The sequence below is a fragment of the Anopheles coluzzii genome, chromosome 3 (assembly GCF_943734685.1).
Source record: "Anopheles coluzzii chromosome 3, AcolN3, whole genome shotgun sequence".
Taxonomy (NCBI): Eukaryota; Metazoa; Arthropoda; class Insecta; order Diptera; family Culicidae; genus Anopheles; species Anopheles coluzzii.
Window position 1 is genome coordinate 78545784 of NC_064671.1, and position 20334 is coordinate 78566117.

The 20334-nt window shown below is 52.4% G+C and overlaps 5 protein-coding genes across 5 annotated transcripts; 2 read left to right on the top strand and 3 right to left on the bottom strand.

The window, feature by feature from the left end:
- Positions 1-942: 942 nt before the first annotated feature.
- LOC120957521 (uncharacterized) lies at positions 943-10826 on the bottom strand. The gene is made up of 8 exons (XM_040379770.2): positions 10461-10826; positions 10070-10260; positions 8439-9925; positions 7134-7229; positions 6862-7048; positions 3774-6786; positions 2602-3706; positions 943-2170 (listed from the first exon to the last, which is right to left on the bottom strand). The coding sequence occupies exons 1-8, from the start codon at positions 10498-10500 to the stop codon at positions 1801-1803; spliced, it is 6489 nt and encodes a 2162-aa protein (XP_040235704.2). The 5' UTR covers positions 10501-10826; the 3' UTR covers positions 943-1800.
- A 1925-nt stretch (positions 10827-12751) lies between these two features.
- On the top strand, positions 12752-13707 carry LOC120955258 (UPF0598 protein CG30010). Its single transcript, XM_040375963.2, has 3 exons — positions 12752-12968; positions 13029-13233; positions 13304-13707. Exons 1-3 carry the CDS (start codon positions 12843-12845, stop codon positions 13597-13599), a joined length of 627 nt encoding a protein of 208 aa, XP_040231897.1. The 5' UTR covers positions 12752-12842; the 3' UTR covers positions 13600-13707.
- A 161-nt stretch (positions 13708-13868) lies between these two features.
- Positions 13869-16619, bottom strand: LOC120955256 (uncharacterized). Its single transcript, XM_049610721.1, has 2 exons — positions 16544-16619; positions 13869-16261 (listed from the first exon to the last, which is right to left on the bottom strand). Exons 1-2 carry the CDS (start codon positions 16567-16569, stop codon positions 13987-13989), a joined length of 2301 nt encoding a protein of 766 aa, XP_049466678.1. The 5' UTR covers positions 16570-16619; the 3' UTR covers positions 13869-13986.
- Positions 16620-16705: 86 nt separating this feature from the next.
- Positions 16706-17891, top strand: LOC120955260 (protein TEX261). Its single transcript, XM_049610723.1, has 4 exons — positions 16706-16841; positions 16908-17046; positions 17138-17551; positions 17636-17891. The coding sequence occupies exons 2-4, from the start codon at positions 16977-16979 to the stop codon at positions 17752-17754; spliced, it is 603 nt and encodes a 200-aa protein (XP_049466680.1). The 5' UTR covers positions 16706-16841; positions 16908-16976; the 3' UTR covers positions 17755-17891.
- Positions 17792-18874, bottom strand: LOC120955259 (ribose-5-phosphate isomerase). The gene is made up of 2 exons (XM_040375964.2): positions 18357-18874; positions 17792-18283 (listed from the first exon to the last, which is right to left on the bottom strand). The coding sequence occupies exons 1-2, from the start codon at positions 18786-18788 to the stop codon at positions 17894-17896; spliced, it is 822 nt and encodes a 273-aa protein (XP_040231898.2). The 5' UTR covers positions 18789-18874; the 3' UTR covers positions 17792-17893.
- Between the last annotated feature and the right edge of the window lie 1460 nt (positions 18875-20334).

A 20334-nucleotide genomic window follows, 5' to 3' on the forward strand; every position in this document is an offset into this window, starting at 1 on the left:
GATCCTGGCATAGACATCATTGGTCTCCGACTATCCTATGAAGTAGAAGCTAACCAAGGAAACGAGCAGGCGGCAGAGAACCTCGGATTGCAGATAACTGACGATTAGGCATAGAAACTCGGTCCGGATAAGACCAAACTGATGGCGGCAACATCATATGACCTACCCAATACCAAATCCAAACTTACGTAGGCGTGACGTACAGATAGCTGAACGGACTTTTGAAGTCATCCCAGAATTAACATATCTCGGATCAAAAGTCAGCAATGAGAATAGTTACACGCAAGGATGCTGGCTGCCAACCGGTCATTCTACAAAAGCCTGAAAAATCAGTTCACCTCAAAGAACCTGTCGCGACGGACGAAACTTGGATTATTAAGCACTTATATAGTACCGGTACTAACATACGCCACTGAGACATGGATACTCTCCAAATCTGACGAAACCCTCTTAGCCGCGTTCGAGAGGGAAATGCGCAGAAGGATTCTTGGCCCCGTATATGTGGAAGGACAATGGAGAAGCCGTTATAACGACAAGCTATACGAGATGTACGGCGATCTCACTGTAGTGCAGCGCGATGGAAACGGACGACCCAGCTCGTAAAGTCTTTTTAGGTCGTCCACAAGGACAGAGGAGGCGTGGTAGGCCCAAACATAGGTGACAAGATGGTGTGGAGGCGTCCGCTATTAAGGCCGGGATTAACGGATTGGCAGACGAAAACGCGAGACCATGAGCGGTTTCGGATGCTCCTGAGGCAGGCCAAGATCGCAAAGCGGTTGTAGCACCAGTTAAGTAAGTTAAGTATATGGGGAGATAGAAACCATTCTGACTTACCCAAAGCAGTGACGTTTGATCCTAAAATGCTGAACTCTGATACCATGCCAACTCTGATTTCACCAGCAACGTCTGGCAACCGGATACAGAAGAGTCAACACAACCATCTTTGTGCACTTATATTCCAGGAATTCTTTATTTCTTCGATGACACGCTTGTCGTTGTACTTCCAATTTTTCGTGAAACGCGCTTTTGCTCAAAATCAACACCTTGATGGGCTTACAGCTTACACAAAACTAGTGTCCTTAACTGCTAATGGCTTGTGGGTTTTCATTTTAATACAAAACACAGCCTGCTGTTTCAATTTTCAGCATTAACTCACTCTGTTTTTTGCTCTCTCGATCTCTCTCCCTCGCGCGCGCTATTTCTTCAGCAAGGCTGCGGCGCGTATGGCGTCATTCACGTGACAGAATATGGAGAGCTCATGGAGTTTCCTGCTTGCCACTTAAACAATTGGCTGACAAATCCCCGACTCTCGTCCGTGTGTCGATCGCGCTTATGAATGTAGTAAACTGTTGATCCACTCCACTCAATCCACTCAATTATCTCTTTGTTTCTTTTGTAACGATATTATAAGAGAATTCATAAGATGCAGCATACGTTAAATTGATTTACGCGTAGCGCTAAATGAAACCTTCTTGCTCTCGTTTTTTTTCATTTTTTTCTATCTTATAAAACAAATTTTTGACATTTTACCCAAAAAGGGTTTGATTTTAATTTAGACAGAGTTCACTTTTTGTGTATAAAAAGACACATTTCTGGTGCCCAAAATCGGCAGCAGGATGGCAGTACCATTTTTTTTACCATATTCTACTGTTCCGTTACTCATCGTTACTCTGGCTGGCTGGCCAAATATCTTAACATACTTCTACCGTAAATATACCTTCCCCCAAGATGCACAACCCACACACACACAAAGGTACCACACACAGTCGCAGCCGAGAAGCTGGCTGAAGGGTGCACTCTTTACGCATTCAGTATATGGTAGACGGTCATCAGCACGCACCAGAGCTCGTTCTTATCGTTTCCCTCCGGCGTCATGGAGTAGTGCTTTACCTGGCCCTCGATCAGCCGCACTAGCGGGCTGCTTTTGATCGCTGCCTTGCCCCGCTGATTGTTGGCAATCATCTTCCACACCGCTACCGCTGCCATCAGGACCTCCGTCCGGCAGGAGGTGCGCTGCAGTGCGTTCTGCAAGATAAACATGTAGTCCGCCGACGCCAACAGTGCCGCCCGGTTGTTCGGCACGAACGTCAGGTTCCGTACGATGGCCAGCGAGAGCAGTCTTACATCGATGTCGGATTTGCGTATCAACGCACCCAGCACGGTCAAATGTCTGCAAAAGGAAGGAGATGGTAATGGTTAATGGAAAATGAAAAGAAAAAACGAACAGAAAGAAAAGACAAAGAATGGAAATAAAAAAAAATCGAATCACGAATAAAATCATGTGGTTTGTGAATCATGAGTCATCGAATTTCAATATTCATGATTCAAATAATCATGAATCAATATTTATGATTCTAATAATCATATGTCAATATTCATGATTCAAGTCTGGAACCTTCCAGAATCGCCCAAAGGCTCTCGGAGTCGGAGTCATCCGAAGTCGCTCAGTCGTCCGGAGTTATTCGGACTAACAATATCCTTAGACGGATCGGAGTCATGGTTGCGCTCCAGAAAGCACATCACTAATGCAAACTACAGCCTACACAACCCGTAAGCACCGCTTTTGCGAAAAAACGCAATTGCTGCCACCCCACAACTCACCTCACTTCGCTGACATCGACGTAGCGGGTGTACACCTCGTAGAACTCCAGCCACAGCTGCGTCACCTCGAGCCACGGTTTCTGCAGCTTCGTCACGCTCGGGTGCAGCTTGCTGATGTTGCCGAACACGTTCAGCTTGCCGATCATGCTGCGCCCCTCCTGGCAGCAGCAGCAGTTCTTCAGCAGCCGCAGCGACACCCGCAGCAGGTTCAGGTCGTACTTCGGCCCCTTCACCTTGGCCGTCTCGCCCGTCGCCGCCACGATCAGCAGCTTCATGATGCTGTGCGGGTGGCCGGGATAGGTGGCGACCAGCGCTTTGCACACCGCGATGCGGCACTCGGACAGGAAGGCGAGCACCTGCAGGAACTCCATCTGCAGCACGCCGTGATTGCCGAACCAGGGCCAGTACTGCAGCACCATCTGGCACAGCCGGTCGATTTGGGCCGGTTCGAGCTGGCACGGCTCGTCCGGCACGCTGAACCACGTCCCAAGCACGCTCGCCAGCTCCTTCAGCTCCGCCATCACCGACAGCTTCTTCACGTCGCCGTACTTGCGCACAAACTCGGCGTACGTTAGCCGCCCGATCAGCCCCTCGTGGATGGCATCGAACCAGTCGAAGATGACGGTGAGCAGATCGTTGCGCCACGCGACCCGGCACGACTCGATCGAGAAGTGCAGCATGGTTTGCAGCGTCGAGTAGACGGTGCGCTTGTAGCTGCTGGTCGTAATGCCGCCGGCGACGAGCTGATCCCGATTGCAGAACGACTCGAACTGCTGCATCAGGGCGCTGAAGATCACCGCCGAGCCGCTGCGCAGCGTGCCGTCCTGCTGCTCCGCGTCCGGCTTGGGCTCCGGCTGCTTGTCCTGCTCGGCGGCCGCGTTTGCCGCCGGCCGGTTCGGGTTAGTGTTTTCCGTGTCGTCTTCCGCCTCGGAGTAGTCCCGGTCGAGGCTTGGCTTCCAGCATTTGGCCGCGTCGCCCGCGTCGGCGTACATGTCCATCTGCTCGAACTGTATCAGAAAGGTCGGATATTCGGCCGTCGGCGAGGGCCGCTCGTCGGAGGTGTGCATCATCATGCAGAGGAATTTTAAGCACATGATCTGAAACGCTGCAGCGAAAGACGGGTTGTAAGAAACGATTCGTTACACTAGGTGGCCGTAGCCGCTCGTACTTACTTTTCGACTCGTGCGAAATGCCCAGCTCGATCATCTTTGCGATCGGCTTGACGTCCTGGTGCCCGAACTCGTGATGGATCTGCTGCTTGCCGGTCGGCGTGACGACCAGCGCGCACAGGAAGCGCATGATGTAACACAGCGTCTGCTCCATCACCGGCTGCGTCAGCTTCCCGTACAGCCACGGGTTCAGCATGTAGATGACGCTCTCGATGAAGTTCTGGTGGCCGGCGAGCAGACTGCACACCCGCTCCCGGTTCGGCTCGTCCAGGCAGCGCTGCAGCAGCTGGCACACGTCGCCCACCATCAGGCAGACGGCCCGGTTCGGCAGCATCGCCTGCTGCTCGACACAGTCCAGCAGCCACTGCAGGCAGCCCTTCTCGCCGATCAGCTCCCCGAACCCGGCCGGATCCAGCTCGACCAGCGCCCGGAACAGTACCGCGAACGCGCGCACCACGTCGGCCGAAATGATCGCCCCCGGCTCGCTCGGGTTGACGTCCTCCAGCAGGAACTCCATGCACGTGTAGCCAGCGAGCGTGTGGCGCGCCGCTTCGAAAAATTGCTGCTTCGCCAGCAGCTCCAAAATCACATCGAACGAACCACCGCCCTTCGGCGTCGTTCCCGCACTGCCGGCTGCGGTCGACGCCGCCCGCCGCATGCTGGCCGCCCCGTCCATCGGCAGGACGGCGGGCTGCAGCGACCCATCCGCCTCGGTGTGGGACAGCAGTATGACGAACAGCCCGACCGCCGACTCGCGCACCAGGCACGCCTCGCCATCGTCCAGTATCGTGCTGAGGCAGCTCGCGTGTATGCCCCCGGGCAGGTAGGCACACTCCTGCACGATCGCTGCCGCGCCGGCCGGCGTGCGGGCCACCTTCGTCAGGATGTTCCACGCGAACGAGCGCACGAACGTGCAGCTGTTGCCGCACTGCGTCGAAACCGTTTTCAGATGTTTCGCTTGCCACTCGAACCGGAGCTGTTCGGGCGACGTGCGCTCGAGCAGATGGGCCGTCGCCATCAGGCACGAGCGCACGATCACCGAGCCGGTGTAGCTCGTCGAGCCGACCTGGCGCACGCACTGCAGCAGCTTCGGGATCACCTCGCCGACGTCAACGCGCCACACGTCGTCCAGCAGCCCGGTCATCATCTCCACCAGCTCCAGCAGCGACATTATGCGCGACAGGTTGCACTTCTTCAGGCACACGTCCAGCTGTTCCAGCACTGCCCGGAACACCCGCACATCCCAATCGTTCGTGCCACCAGCCTGCTGCTGTTGCTTTTCCTTCTTCGTCGCGGCGTTTTCCATTGCCGTTGCCGGATCCTTCGTACCGTCGTACAGCTGCAGCAGCCCCCAGATCAGGTTAGCATTGCGCGTAAACAGCGGCTCGATGCAGTCGTTCGAGCGCAGCAACCGCAGGAAGAAATTGTCTTCCGCCGCCAGCACGGTGAACAGCCAGTCGCGCAGCATCCGGAAGTTAAGGTGCAGCATGATGCCAATCACGTTGAACACCTCGACCAGCATCTCCTGGTCCGCGACCGACACCGGCGGCGTGTGGATGTAGCGCTTCAGCGTGCTGATGATCACGTCCTGCTGGCAGATCGTGTTCTTGAGCGGAAAGCTCAGGTTCGCCTCGAGCGTCGCCAGCCCACCGTACACGTCCGTGTGCGCTTTGGCCGACGCGAGCCGGCGCATGCTCTTGCGGAAGATGGCCGGAAAGTCGATCATCTTCAGCCAGCGGATGTCCTGCCTGGTTAGCCGCAGGGCCGCACTGAACTCCATCGCCTTTTTGTTTGCGCCCCGGTACACGAGCGGGTGCTGGTCGTCTTCCGCCACCGCCACGCCGTTACCCGCACCAGCACGCTTCACGGTGGTGGCCGTCGTTTTCAGTATGTTCTCCAGCCCGCCGAACCACAGATCGGCAAACGTGAAGCGAAGGTAGCGCTTCGCGTACTCCACCCCGACCACCGACGGACGGACGGAGCAGGCACTGCTGCCCTCCTCGGCGCACCCATTGGCGAGCGCAGCGCCCAGCAGCATCATGTCGCCACCGGGCCCGTCCTGCAGCAGCATCCGCTCGAGCAGCTGCTCCATTTCGCTGCCGTACTCGCGGAACGGGCTCGCCTGCCAGTGGAAGCACGACACGAACGGCAGCTTGAACGCGGACGCCGCGCAGACCGCCGGCAGCGACAGCAGCGCCCCGTTGCCGGTGGAACAGTCGGCAAACAGCAGCAGGTAGAGCAGGGCGCAGCACTCCACCCGAAACACCGGCATGTGGTGGTGTGCCAGCAGCGCGCGCACGATCAGCTGGTACGCGTTCGTGTTCGAGCCGAGAAAGCGCCGGAAGGTGGTGTTGCTGAAGCACAGCTTCGTCAGGATGCCGACCGCCGGAAGGGCCGCGTCCGGGTAGTCCAGCACCGGGTCGGCCAGCAGCGAGTTGTACAGCGCCTTCATCACCAGCACCCAGCCGGACGCGTTGTGTATCAGCTCGCACAGTGCCGGATCGTCCGCCATCACGTTCAGCTGCGTGAGGGCGCTGCGGCGCAGCGTCGGGTCGCCCTCCTCCTGCTCGAGCGCGTCCAGCAGCGGCTTGACCGCGCTCACCTCGTACACGTTCGCGACCTGCTGCCGCCGTATGTCGTACGGGAAGGAGAGCAGACACACGCCGTTCGGTACCGTGTCGCTGATGTGTTCGATGCGCGGCGCCAGCTTTTCGCTCTCCTCGACCGAGCTCAGCAGAAACAGGACGCGCGTCAGCGCCTCCTCCCGCACCGCACTCTCCAGGTGGAACAGCAGCCGCAGGTTGCCCTGCAGTATGTCCAGCCACGGCAGCCCGAAGTCGGGATGGAACATGTTGAGGACGGCTTTGCGCAGCTTCGACTCCTCCCGCCCGACGGCCACCGTCTGCAGCAGCGGCGTGATCTGCAGCAGAATCTCCTCCACGTCGGCCCACTTTTCGCGCAGGAAGGCTTTCGAGTTGCACAGGAACAGCAGCATCGTTTCCGCGCATTGGTGAATCTGAAACATAAGGGTTGCGACGACCGTTTGACTTGCTGAATAAAGTGGGTTCCCGGTTCGCGGCACCGTAATTACCTTGCTGTTTTTGCTGGTGTACCCAAAGCACGTGATTTCCGTGATGATCTGCAGCGAGAGTGGCATACCCATAGCGCGCAGCTTGGGAGCCGAGCTGGAGAACAGGCTGCGGCGGGAAAGGATGGCCCCCTCGTCCAGATGGCCAATGAAATCTTTCATCATGTTAGCGCACAACTCGTAGGCCACACTGCAAGGGCGAGAGATCGTTGGAAAGACATTACAGACACACATCAAAGTAACCAAGGTAAATTCCAAATGAAGTTGCCATTTACCTTCGAATCTCTTCGTCTCCGTGAGCGAGCAGTCGCACCGTTATCGACTCAATGACGTCCCACAGCGGTTCATCCTCTGTAACGGAACTGGCCCAGCTAAACCAATGGAAAGAAAAAGAAAAGTATTAAAAAAAACCCATTTTCTTAACCACACTTTTCACACGCTGATATTTATTCTAGTGGTGAGAGCTCGGAATCGGACCTACCCGATTCCGATTCCGTGTTCGTTATCAATTCCGAAGCCGGTTCGCTAGCTGGAATCGACTCCAATTCCGAAGTCGATTCCGGAGTCGATTCCAAAGCCAACGCCGAAGCTGATTCTGGACTTGACTTCTGAGCCGATTCCATGATCGGCTATGGAATTGACTCCGGTATCGGCTTCGAAATCAACTCCAGAATCGACTCCGGTATCGGCTCTGGAATCGACTACGCAGCCGATTCCGATTCTGGGAGGGATTCTGATTCCGGAATCGATTTAGGAGTCGATTCCAGTACCGATTACAGAGCCAACGCCGGAGTCGATTCTGGAGTTGATCTCAGAGCTCCGGAACATGATCGGCTCCGGAATCGATTCCATGATCGGCTCCGGAATCGATTCCATGATCGGCTCCGGAATCGATTCCATGATCGGCTCCGGAATCGATTCCATGATCGGCTCCGGAATCGATTCCACGATCGGCTCCGGAATCGATTCCATGATCGGCTCCGGAATCGATTCCATGATCGGCTCCGGAATCGACTACGGGATTGGCTCCGGAATCGACTACGGGATTGGCTCCGAAATCGACTCCAGAATCGACTCGGGAATTGGTTCCGGAATTGACTTCTGGAATTGACTCCGGATTCGGTTCCGGAATCGCAATTGGCTCCGAAATCAGGTATCGGCTCCAGAAACGGAATCGACCTTCGAATTGCAATTTGCTCCGGTCACGGAATCAGGATTGACTCCAGAAATGGAATTTGCTCCGGAATGAGAATCAGTTCTTGAATTGAAATAAGAAGTTTCCGAAGCCAAGTTTCATCTCGATGAGAATGGACCGTTTACAAGTAAATTTGAATTCTTTGTGGCTATCAATATGTAGCAGCATTATTGGTCCCAAACTATTCTTATCGAAATAGTCGAAACTGACATTGATTTCGAAGCCAATTCCGAATCCGGAGACGATTCCGGATCCAATTTCGATTCCGAAATCGATTCCGGAAACTGATTTCGGACCTACTATCCGGAATCGATTCCAGAAAATTGCGTAGCTAGTCGGCATCGCATCCGACGAAAACTTCATTTTTCCCATCACCAATCCATACCTTTCGACCGCTTTCAGCAGACACCGGACCATCTCGACCGACCGGTGCAAGCCGAGCGTGCTGATCGCTTCCCACCCGAGCAGCAGCTGCCGCTCGGTGCAGTTCTTCCCCGATCCGGAGCCGTCCTGCAGCAGCTGGACCGCCGGCACCAGCTTCTCCCGCAGCCGCGTCAGCGTCACCAGCATCAGCTCGTTCTTCTTCTCCACGTGCGCCCCCAGATGCTCGTACAGCTCCGGGCAGGCAATGCCGAGCGGATAGTCGTACAGGGCGAGCTGGCACTCCTCGCGCCACACCCCGTCCGACCGCTCCAGCGCCTGCCGGTGCGCCGTCGAGCTGACCTTCATGTCGACGAACTTGTACTGGATCGTGCCGGTGCGTCCACCGGCCATCGTCTCGTCCGCCCCGCCGTCGACCGCGTCCGGCTCCTTCTGCCACAGCCGCACAAAGTCGGCCATGATTTGCAGCGCTATCCGGTAGCGGGTGCGGGCGAACGTTCGCTTCCCGTCCACTTCCCACTCCTGCCGGTAGTGGCGCACCAGCCGGCCGAGCTCGCCGCACAGCTCGCCGAACCGGTGGGCCGGTATCTTCTGCTGGTCGCAAAAGTGTTCCGTCATTAGGAACGAGGTCGTCTGGCTGAGCACGATCAGCATCATGTTGGTGGCGAGCCGGTCCCCATCGCCCGACAGTCCTTTCAGCTGCTCGATGCACAGCTGGAACAGCTCGTACACGAACGCACCGATGGAGATCTGCGGCCGGCGGCGGCCGTGCGTGGGGCGGCGACCATCGGTCTCACCGTCCGCCGGCTTGATGTACGTAACCGTCAGCATCCGCTGGCGCATCCGCTTGCGGAACGAGATGAGCAGCGCGAGCATCATGCCGTACCCCTTGCGGGCACCGAGCCGTCCGCTCTGTATGAGGTGCAGCAGAGACAGCCCGATGTACGGCGGCTGCAGGAAGAACTCCGGCGGGTAGCTGCGCATGTACGGGATGGCGTAGTTGAGAGCGCGCTGGAAGTTCTCGTCGCCCGGTTCGCCCTCGAACAGCGATTCGTTCAGCCGGTCCAGCACACTCTCCACGGACGGTTCCGGCACCTCCCAGCATTCGGCGTAGAGCGACGGGTCGCCCTTCCAGCGTGCCGCGTACGCATCGATCACCGTGCGTCGCTTGCGCTTCCGGCCGCCCTCGGTTCCGGTGGCCTCCTCCTCCTCCATCGATTCGCCGTCCCCGGCACTGCCATTCGCTAGCGGGTCGATCCGGTCCAGCTTCAGGCTGGCCATGCTGCTAGCGACACTCTCCAGCAGATCGATGCTGGAGGACGATGTGGCGGACGCCGAGGGCGTCGATTTGAGCCGCTCCACCTGCTTGATAATTTTCACCACCAGCTCGTCATACTCCAGGTTCGACCCGATCAGGCAGCGGATCTTCATCAGCTCCTTGACGATGCGCATCGGCGTGAAGAAGCTTAAAATATCTTTCCCATACTTGCTCTACAATAGCACGCGGATGGAGAGAGAGAGAGAGAAGAGAACATGAAATCGAGTTGATGTGACCCCCTGGGCAAGGCAATAAAACATAAAACGACATAAAATCGCGCACAAAGGCCGTGCGAGAGCGAGCGCTCGCGCGCTTACCTCCAGCAGCAGTGACATCAGCTCCAGCACGGTCACTTGCTTGATGATCGGCACATGCCCGAACCAGCGTATCAAATTCTTGAACAGTGGCGACGCCACCGCCCCAATGTCCGCATCGTCCCACAGTGCGCGCTTCAGCGTGTTCTCGATGTCGTGCAGGGACCGGACGCGTATTTCCTGTATCGGATGCACTGAAACAAGCGGAATGTGCATCAAAATCAAACACACACTCAAACACAAACACGCACACATTCACACACAGCCATGTGCACGCATTCCGGAAGGCAGCAGCGCGTCGCTCCAGCCCAGGAGCCAACCACCCAGGTGTAGGTGAAGGGGGAGCAGCAAGGACGGCGGCGACGGCTGCTGCTGCTGCCGCTGGGCTACTTACGCAGTTTATCCAACGTGGCAGGATTAACCGCGGTGGCCATCCTGGTACTTCTCCGACCCACGGAGGCACACTCACGCTTGCGGTTCGGCGATGATTGCACGCAGCAGGGCGGATAAAATCGCAGTATGCGTGTAGCGAATTCGCGTGTATTCGCGGCTTCCCTTCTCCAGCCAAGCACAGTGCTGCTGCCTCATCGGTGTAGAAACAAAAACTGGCGGTTATTCGCACCCGGCATTGGCTCTTATTTTGACACGCACTGTCAATACGCGCGGCGCCACTTCCACAGTCAGAGTGACCAGAAATACCGATTTATCTGCATTCCAACCGATTTTTCATGTGCCTAACAATTTACAAAAAAGCCTGCTAAAACTACCGATTTTTCATTTAACCTACCGAAAATCATAGATTTTCTCATAATGCTGACCAAAAAGTCATAAAACCATTTCCCAAATCATTTAAAAAATTAAACTCCATATGGAAATCACTAGCAACCTGAACCAGAAGTTGAACAGAGACAACCTAAGTGCCACAAAACCACTAAACGACCACTAAACGGCTTCTAAACGACTCAAGCTCTCTACCTAAACGGAACATAGAAAGACTTCGTTTAGCAGACGGCAAACGACTCATGCATTCTAAAAATAGCAAAAAAGCTGGTGGCGCCATCTGTTGGTGCAATACACAACCAGGTGAGCTTCATCGCTTGGAGGAGAGCTTTCTCATTTCCTCTGTACTGTTGTATGGTTTCGCATTGAAGTTATGCATCGATAGAACTAGAACGGCGATACGACTGTTTAAATACTAAACTAAAACGGAAATCACCAACACTGAAGCAAGTGAGATTTGAGTAATGGTCGTTGGTGTTGATACCCACATATCTGACCACACGACCATTCATATAGATTTTTGCTCAGAAAGTTAGAAGGCTATATCCCAAGCGCCACAGATTAAGCTTAAACGACTGGAAAATTGAATATCCATAGAAAAAAAATGAAAGCTCTACAGCTTCATTGGTTCGATCAATAGATGGCGTATTACAACTCATCATTATATTGCTATCCTTTTCTTGCAATGTGTTTCGGCAAGTTTCATCTTATCATGACCTATATAGCCTTCTTACTTTCCGAGCAAAAATCTATATGAATGGTCGTGTGGTCAGATAAGTGGGTATCAACACCAACGACCATTACTCAAATCTCACTTGCTTCAGTGCTGGTGGTATCTGTTGGAGTTTAGTATTTAAACAAACGTATCGCCGTTCTAGTTCTAGCGATGCATAACTTCAATGCGAAACCATACAACAGTACAGAGGGTATGAGAAAGCTCTTCTCCAAGCGATGAAGCTCAACTGGTTGGGGTATCTCACCAACAGATAGCGCCACCAGCTTTTTTGCTATTTTTAGAATGCATGAGTCGTTTGCCGTCTGCTAAACGAAGTCTTTCTATATTCCGTTTAGGTAGAGAACTTGAGTCGTTTAGAAGCCGTTTAGTGGTCGTTTAGTGGATTTGTGGCACTTGGGATAGGTCACGATAAGATGAAACTTGTCGAAACACATTGCAAAAAAAGGATAGCAATATAATGATGAGTTGTAATACGCCATCTATTGATCAAACAAATGAAGCTGTGGAGCTTTCATTTTTTTTCTATGGATATTTGATTTTCCAGTCGTTTAAGCTTAATCTGTAGCGCTTGGGAACTAAGGTCAGTGTCTGTGAGATGCGATGAAATCGGACGAGCTGGTAAAATTTTTGATGGGATTTGACAGATAATGTAGCCCGGCAGTAACTCTGAAGCAAATGTGCATCATTCGTTGGGTTAGATTCCCTAGTACATTTTTCAGATCGACACTTCAGAAAGGCCTCATTGGACCGCTATGAACCAAATCTAAACCAAGGTGTATGGATATTAGGAGGTGAAGTGCTTCAGAGCAAATTGACATTTCACGACTTGACATAACAATACTGGGGGCTCCGGTATTAAAATCGGGGAGGGCTGGAGGGGGGTATAGAAAATTGTATGCGATTTGACATAACAATACTCAATGATGGCGCCCGGAAAACGCGCTAACGATTCACCTCCTTAATAAACACACCTTGATCTAAACTATCTCCTTTAAATAAATAAAGGATGTATTGTCTCGTGTTGCTTAACCTTCGTTGGGCAGATTAGCTTCCGTCTCCACCATCCGATAAAATTTTGTTGCGCCTACCGAAAACCGAACAAAATATCTGGCCACTTTGTCCACAGTCGACCCGGTCAAATTGACTGACGTTTGACGCTCCCTTCGGGAACGTTGCCAACCGGTTTGCGTATCGCGATTGCATTCTGCAAATTGGGCTGTTTTTGTTGTTTGTGGTGTGTGGTGCAATTTCGGCACCATAATGTTGCTTCTGAGAAGAATCTTTTCCCCAACGGCACAAATCTGCCGCCGGGTCGCGTACGTACAGGGCCAATCGCCGGCGCCGAAAATACGCGAATATTTCTACTACATCGATCACGAAGGAATGGTAAGGGATAATTAGAGTTTTTATTTGCCCTACCATCACAATCACAACTTCACTTTGCAGCTCTTCCTAGATGATGCGAGAATCAAAAACTTCACCTCCTGCTTCAAGGAGAAGCAATTTCTGGAGTTTTTCTTCAAAAGGTTAAAGCTAAACGACACGGACCGGTATACGGACGAGTTCCCGTTTCTGTCTATTTGCGGCCGGGAACGAAATTTTATCCGCTGTGACGATCTACCGATCGTGTTTACACATGTTGTGAAAATTGGTTCGTATTTTTTGTATCGTTAATTCAAACTGGCAGTTTATTTCATACACGTTTACGCATTCCTCTCTAGATAGCGAAGATAGGTTAGCTTACGCGCACGGGTACGATAAGATGAGCGTACCGTGGCAACCCGACCGGATCTGTATGTTTCCCGACACCGGGCGGGTGTACCATCCGGCCCCGGAACGGTACGGGTCGATAGGGCTGGTCCGGTCGAAGCTTGCGATCGAGCTGAGCTCTTCGTTTACATTCCAAAATGGTGAAGATCGTCCGCCGACACACTTCCGGTGGAAGGAGCACAATTACGAGCTCGATCAGGACTGGTGGAAGGAGACGTACATCGGCAAGAGGTCGCAGCAAGACTGACTGCTAGCGATGACCAAGGAAAGGGAGTACTGTTTTGTAGAATAATTTGAAAATGTGATACAATATTGCCGCACAAATATTGAGATTAAATGTGTTGAACGATTTAAACGTTAAACGATTAATTTAAATTTCAGCCCAATGCTTTCGTTTCGGATGAGCTACTAGGCCTCGCTGCCCATTCCTCACTATCTCATGTTGCGATCATATCAATCTCGTTGATCTGAAAGGATGTAGTAGGCTTTGGTTAAATTAGAGAATAACTCAGTCGATATGTTTCACTCGTACGTACCCGACCGATCGTCAGAGATAAGGTAGCAAACCCTAATCTATATTTAAGATCACAAATCTTATCTCATGTTACGCTATGAATTCATGTGCCCTTTGCGATCACAACTGCTCATCCGGACTGAGCGCAGCTTGCTCCACATAAGATTTATAGTCAACGATTGCGGACGCCTGCTGCACCGCCGAAACCGGCTGGTCCTTTCCCCCGGTAGCAGCACCATCCCTCCCTTCTGCCGTGTTCCCTTCGGGATGCTTTCCCTGAACCGACCCCGCATAAGGAGCGAACTGGTGGAGCGATTGTTGAATCGTCTCCGCTTTTAACTTTTTCTCCCGCGCTAGCTGCCTCCGTTGCCTCACCTTCTCCCGCCGTGCCAACTGTACTGGGGTGAGCACTTTGGTTGCTGGTAGCACCTGCGTCGCCACCGTAGTTGCCGCCGCCGCTCCAGACCCTGCCGCCTCTTTTTGAGCGCCTTTCTTCTTCTTGCCGCCGGATGCTTTATTTTCCACCGGCTTCGCCTTCATCTGGCTTTGGCGCGTGTTTAGCCACCGCAAGTTCGTCCAGTGCGGGAAGCTGCACGGGAACAGCGTGTTCGTCCGGTGCAGCTGCGTTATCACAAACTTATCGATCGGTATCCAATCGTACTGCTCCAGCGGTGGACAATCGTACTCTACCTTGCACAGCAACTCCTCCCAGTTCAAGCTGACTCCGCTGGGAGCATTCTGTCCCGCCAGTCCTCCGCTCCGTTCGCTCGGGCGCGCGTACACCGACGGTCCCTGGGTGCTTTTGCCGTCGCGCTTGAGCAGATACTGGCCGGCGGGAAAGTTGCGCATCAGCTTCAGCATTTTCCACACGTTCGTGAGCAGATTGTGCGGCTTTACGCCGTACAGTCGGTTCAGCTCTTCCTCAATGTCGCGCAGCTCCAGATAGTGGTGCGAGATGATCGTTGAGGTCGTGCTGTTGATGCGCAGGCGCATCGTTTTCGAGTGGGGACGCAGCAGCTGGCGAGCCCACTCCTGCAGCAGCTCCGGCAGTGTCATCTGTTCCGCACCAAACTCTGGTTGATACTCCAGCTTGATGGAGAAGTTCATAAAGACGCGCATCTTGCGAAACGATTCGTAGCAATCCTGCCGGTAGCACACCAGCAGCTGATGCTCCTCCTCTTGATCCTTCAACTTCCACGGCTGGTAAAACCGGTTCTCACGCATTGTTTCGTTGGCCGTTTTCTTCTGTGCCATCTGCTTCATAAACTCATCAAACGGAAGTGGTCTGAAGGGGCCTTCTGCAGTGTCCTTTTCCACTGTGGCATCTGATTTATCCAATTCAGCGTTTGATTTCTGCGATGCCAGAAAGGTGGTAAAGCTTCTAACCAGCAGCTTGTACGCTTTCACCTTTCGGGCGTGCGTCGACAGCCGGGTCGGTGGCAGTCTGCTGTCCATGATAAGCACGTGCCGCCCGTCGGCCATTTTCTTCACCTGAAACGGTATCGTCCACTGTTCCTGGGCGTTTTGTGCATAGTTTAGCAGCAGCGTGAATGCACCCGCCGGCACGACGAGCGAAACGTCGGGCAGCTCGGCCAGACACGCGTCCACATCCGCCAGATACTGGTCCCGCGTGCAGCGCACCGAGGTCCACTCGTGCGCAAAAGCCTCCAGCACGCGTTCGTTGCGTTTGAGTGAAATGCAGCGCAACACATTCTCGCTGAACAAATTCCGCACCGTGCCCGTTTCCCGAGCCTGCTCCTGCTCCTGTCCGTACGGCTCAAAGCTCACGTTGGTAGCGTTTTCCGCGCGGCCAAAGAACGGCACCACCGTCATCAGCACGTACAGCCCGCCGAGCTCCCGCTGGAGACCGATCCGTTCCTGTACCTTCGCCTGCCAAATGCGCACCACCAGCTCGTTCAGCTCGGGCTCGATCGTTTGCACCCGGCGCAGCAGATGCGTGTTGAAGTGGTTCCGCACGAAGCTGTCGAACATTTCCTTCTCCGGCGCAAGCTTTTCCATCAGCACCTGGTAGCGGGCGTACTTTTTCTTCTCCTCGGCGGTGGTAAAAGGCAGCCGCATGTTGATACGATTCTGCACCGTCAGACAGTGCTGATGCTCCTGGCGCGTCAGTACCGAACCGGAGGGGAAGCGGTTGAACAGCAGCAGCGGTTGAACACATTTCACCTCCAGCTGCTGTATCTTTTGCCCCGTCCGCGGATCGGAGGGCATTTCCAGGGGCAGGAAGAGGGCCGTATCGGCGGCACTAATGTCCTCGATCTGATGCATCGGATCGATTTCGTTAATGTGCAGATTGAAGATGTCATTGTGATAGTCGGCGAAATCGATCGACGCCTGCTCGAGCAGCTTCCCTTCCGAGCGGGGATTGTGTCGGGACCTGCGGTGGGAAAGCAAACACAATTACAATAAACCGGACGACCCAATCACTCATTTTGGTCCTTCCACATTGACCAAATTTAGTGTGATTTTGGACCATCAGTGGAGATTCGCCGAATTGCACCCAAACCCAAGGTTTGTCTTGGAGATCCTGATGAAGTGTTTTGGGAAGGATGACCATTTTTTGGCCATAAAAACAATCTCCGTACGAGTCCCACATGACCCGCCTGGGATGTAAAAGTCGAAAAATAAAACCATTTTCCTGTACTTTTCCCACACTCACCAGATTAATTTCTTGTACTCTTCCATCCGATGCCGGCAGGATCGCGTGCACTTTGTTTATGTTTTGGTTCGCCAAATCGTAGAAGCGAACTGTCATTTCGTGGAAATTTGTTTTGATGGCGTTTAACTGTCAAGGCGTGCGTTGTGCGTGCGGTTGTGTTTGTTGTTTACCTGGCGAGGAAAACTGAACTGAGCTGCCTGGTTCATAATTTCATTACGCATCATCACTTGGCGAGGACAAACAGTAGCGCATAATAGCGCCGATTGATCAAAGGGACGCAATGCTGACGTGAAACAGTGTGCGTGTGTGAGTGTGTCTGTTCCGTGCCCGATAACGCTCTCCTATTATCCGTCCTAAACAGCAGCTCCCGGAGACTTCTGTTGTGTCCCCTATTCTGTCGTAAGTAAATCCCCCGCGAAAAATCCCGTCGAAAATGTCCTTCCTCGGGCTGCTGAGCTACGTTTCGCTGCTGGTGCAGATCTGCTTCGTAACCGTCTCGATCGGTACGTAAACAAGTGCCAAGGGTTGGTAATAATTTCTTGGAACGTGGCCATCTGAATGCATTTTTTTCTGCGCTTTACCTTTTCACAACAGCTGCCGGTCTGTACTATCTAGCCGAGCTGGTAGAGGAGTACACGGTCATTGCGAAGAAAGTCATCAGCTGGATGGTGGCCGTGACGGCCTGCCTGTACGTGATATTCATCTTTACCGAACACTTCAGCTGGACGATGGTGCTGTGCGGGCTGGGCGCCCAGGCACTGCACGGGCTCATCCTGACCGATTTCCCGTACGTGCGGTTTCTTTCGCCCGCCTTTATCGGGGCGGTCGGGCTGCTGGTCGGCAACCACTATCTGGCCTTCGTCTACTTCCAGCTGCAGTACCACGCGTTCACGGAAGTGTTGGCGTACTTTACCCTCTGCCTGTGGTTGGTGCCATTCGCGCTGTTTGTGTCCCTGTCCGCCAACGACAATGTGCTGCCAACGAGCAACGAACGGACGCATTTGCTCAGTAAGAAACAGTGAACCGCCCGGGACGGGACCTCCGAAAACGAGAATTTACTTACAACACTTGTTTTCCCTTTTAACATTCCAGGTGGCAATGACGATGTGGTGACGAATTACTTCTCTAGCCGTAAAAAGATGGGCCTGCTTTCGCTGTTCAGCTACGCGAAGGAAAGCCTGCTGCCGGAACGCAACAAGAAAGCGTTCTAGTCCGCGACCACGAATCGAAACATTCAGTAGCCATCGGTTCGCTCTTGTATATTATTTCTATTTATTATGAACGAAGAAGAAAAAAACTCCAAGATAGGAATAATAATAAAAAAAAGCAATCAAATGACACAACACAAGATTAGGCGCTCCGTTCCGTGACCGAACCATCCTGTTGGCCAAAGTACGCCTTGGTCGCCATGCCAACGAATAGCCCCGTATCAACGACCCCCGGTATCATCATGATCTCCCGATTGACAGCGTCCCAGTCGTGCTCCTTATCGGCCGGGAAGCTCCAGTCCAGTATGAAGTTACCGTTGTCGGTGACGACGGGGCCCGCCTTAGCGACGGCCATCCGCAGCTTGAGCGTACCGCCGAACCGCGACTCCACCTTGCCCTTGATCGGCACGTAAGCCATCGGTGCGACCTCGATCGGAATGCCTTTACGGTACTGTTGGCCCAGCTTGGCCGAGTCTTTCGTGTAGTCCGCTATCACCACCAGCCGGTCGGCACAGGAGGCGACGATTTTTTCCTACCAACACACGCACACACCCATTAAACATGTTTAATTACGATTACTAATACAAAAAAAAAATGCAACCCACCTGCAGCAAACATCCACCGCCACCCTTGATCAGAACCATCTTGGCGTCCACCTCGTCCGCCCCATCGATCGCACAGTCCAGCCGGGGATTGCACTCCAAATCGCCAAGCACCAGCCCGTGCTCGATGATGAGCTGCCGGGCCTGGAAGCTCGTCGGAATGCAGACCAGCTTCAGTCCTTCCGCCTTCACCCGCTCCGCTATCCGGTGCACCGCGTACACCACGGTTGAGCCCGAACCGACCCCAACGACGGTATTATCCTTCACGTACTCATCGACCGCCTTGTACGCGGCACACTTTTTTGCTTCCTCCAGGGACATCTTGGCGGTGGTTTGCGTTGAAAACAGAGCAAGGTTTGTGCTGCAAGCGAGCGAACTCCGTCGTCCCGACTGTACTAAGCTAGGTGAAAGTGAATGCAGCAATTGCCGGAACATGTGCCCCACGAGGATGCACGAGAACTTCGCTACCGCTATCGATCAAACCGGTCGATCGTGTATACCGGTTTTGACAAAACCCTTTCCAGCGCTGGCCCAGCTCGACAGGGGTGTCAAATCAATACTGTTTTATTTCTCATTTTTGTTTCAAACCTACATTTATTTGAGCAAAAGCAGACAACGAAGATAAGAACTGGACTATATGTTTCTTTTTATAAACTACCGTATTGCTTCGAATTACGAACATTTAAGGCTTTTTTGGCATGTAAATAATTTCTCACTAATTCAAATTTAGTAACCCAAGTGCCACAAATCCACTAAACGACCACTAAACGGCTTCTAAACGACTCAAGTTCTCTACCTAAACGGAATATAGAAAGACTTCGTTTAGCAGACGGCAAACGACTCATGCATTCTAAAAATAGCAAAAAAGCTGGTGGCGTTCTCTGTTGGTGGGATACCCCAACCAGTTGAGCTTCATCGCTTGGAGGAGAGCTTTCTCATTTCCTCTGTACTGTTGTATGGTTTCGCATTGAAGTTATGCATCGCTAGAACTAGAACGGCGATACGATTGGTTAAATACTAAACTTCAACGGAAACCATCAGCAATGAAGCAAGTGAGATTTGAGTAATGGTCGTTGGTGTTGATACCCACGTATCTGACCACACGACCATTTATATAGATTTTTGCTCAGAAAGTTAGAAGGCTATATAGGGGATTTCATGATAAGATGAAACTTGTCGAAACACATTGCAAGAAAAGGATAGCAATATAATGATGAGTTGTAATACGCCATCTATTAATCAAACCAATGAAGCTGTGGAGCTTTCATTTTTTTTCTATGGATATTCAATTTTCCAGTCGTTTAAGCTTAATCTGTGGCGCTTGGGAAGTCATATCCCAGCATAACCCACTTTACCCAAGTGCCACAAATCCACTAAACGACCACTAAACGGGTTAAAATGGCTCAAGATCTTAACGTAAAAGGATCTGCTGCATTTATCTACTGCAAAAGGCGAATTTAGCGATCTTTAGCTTGCCAAAATTGGCTGCTTATGCAATTTTGCCTATTTTTATGCATCACATCTTGGCAATTTAATTCAACTATCTCGAATTAAAATGAAGATAAAAAAATATTACTTCGAGTTCCGGACATTATTAAATACGTGTGTTAATGAAATTCAGAGCACAATATAAAAAACCTTGTTATTTTCTCGTTGATAACTACTTCCATAATGAATACCGATGTATGTCAATGCACGTGTGCGCGATTAATAGGAATTACCGAAGAAATAACATCGGTTTGAAGTACAACGTCTAAGCTAAGATTATCTTTGGTTATAAACAGACCGAAATAAATTACTTATTTACAGTGGCATCAGGGCCTACTAGAGGTCAGACACATATTTACTTTATTCTAGTGCGTCATGGCAATTATCCCAAGCACCACAGATTGAGCTTAAACGATTGGAAATTCAACTATCCATAGACAAAAAAGAAAGCTCCCTAGCTTCACTGGTTTGCTCAATAGATGGCGTATTACAA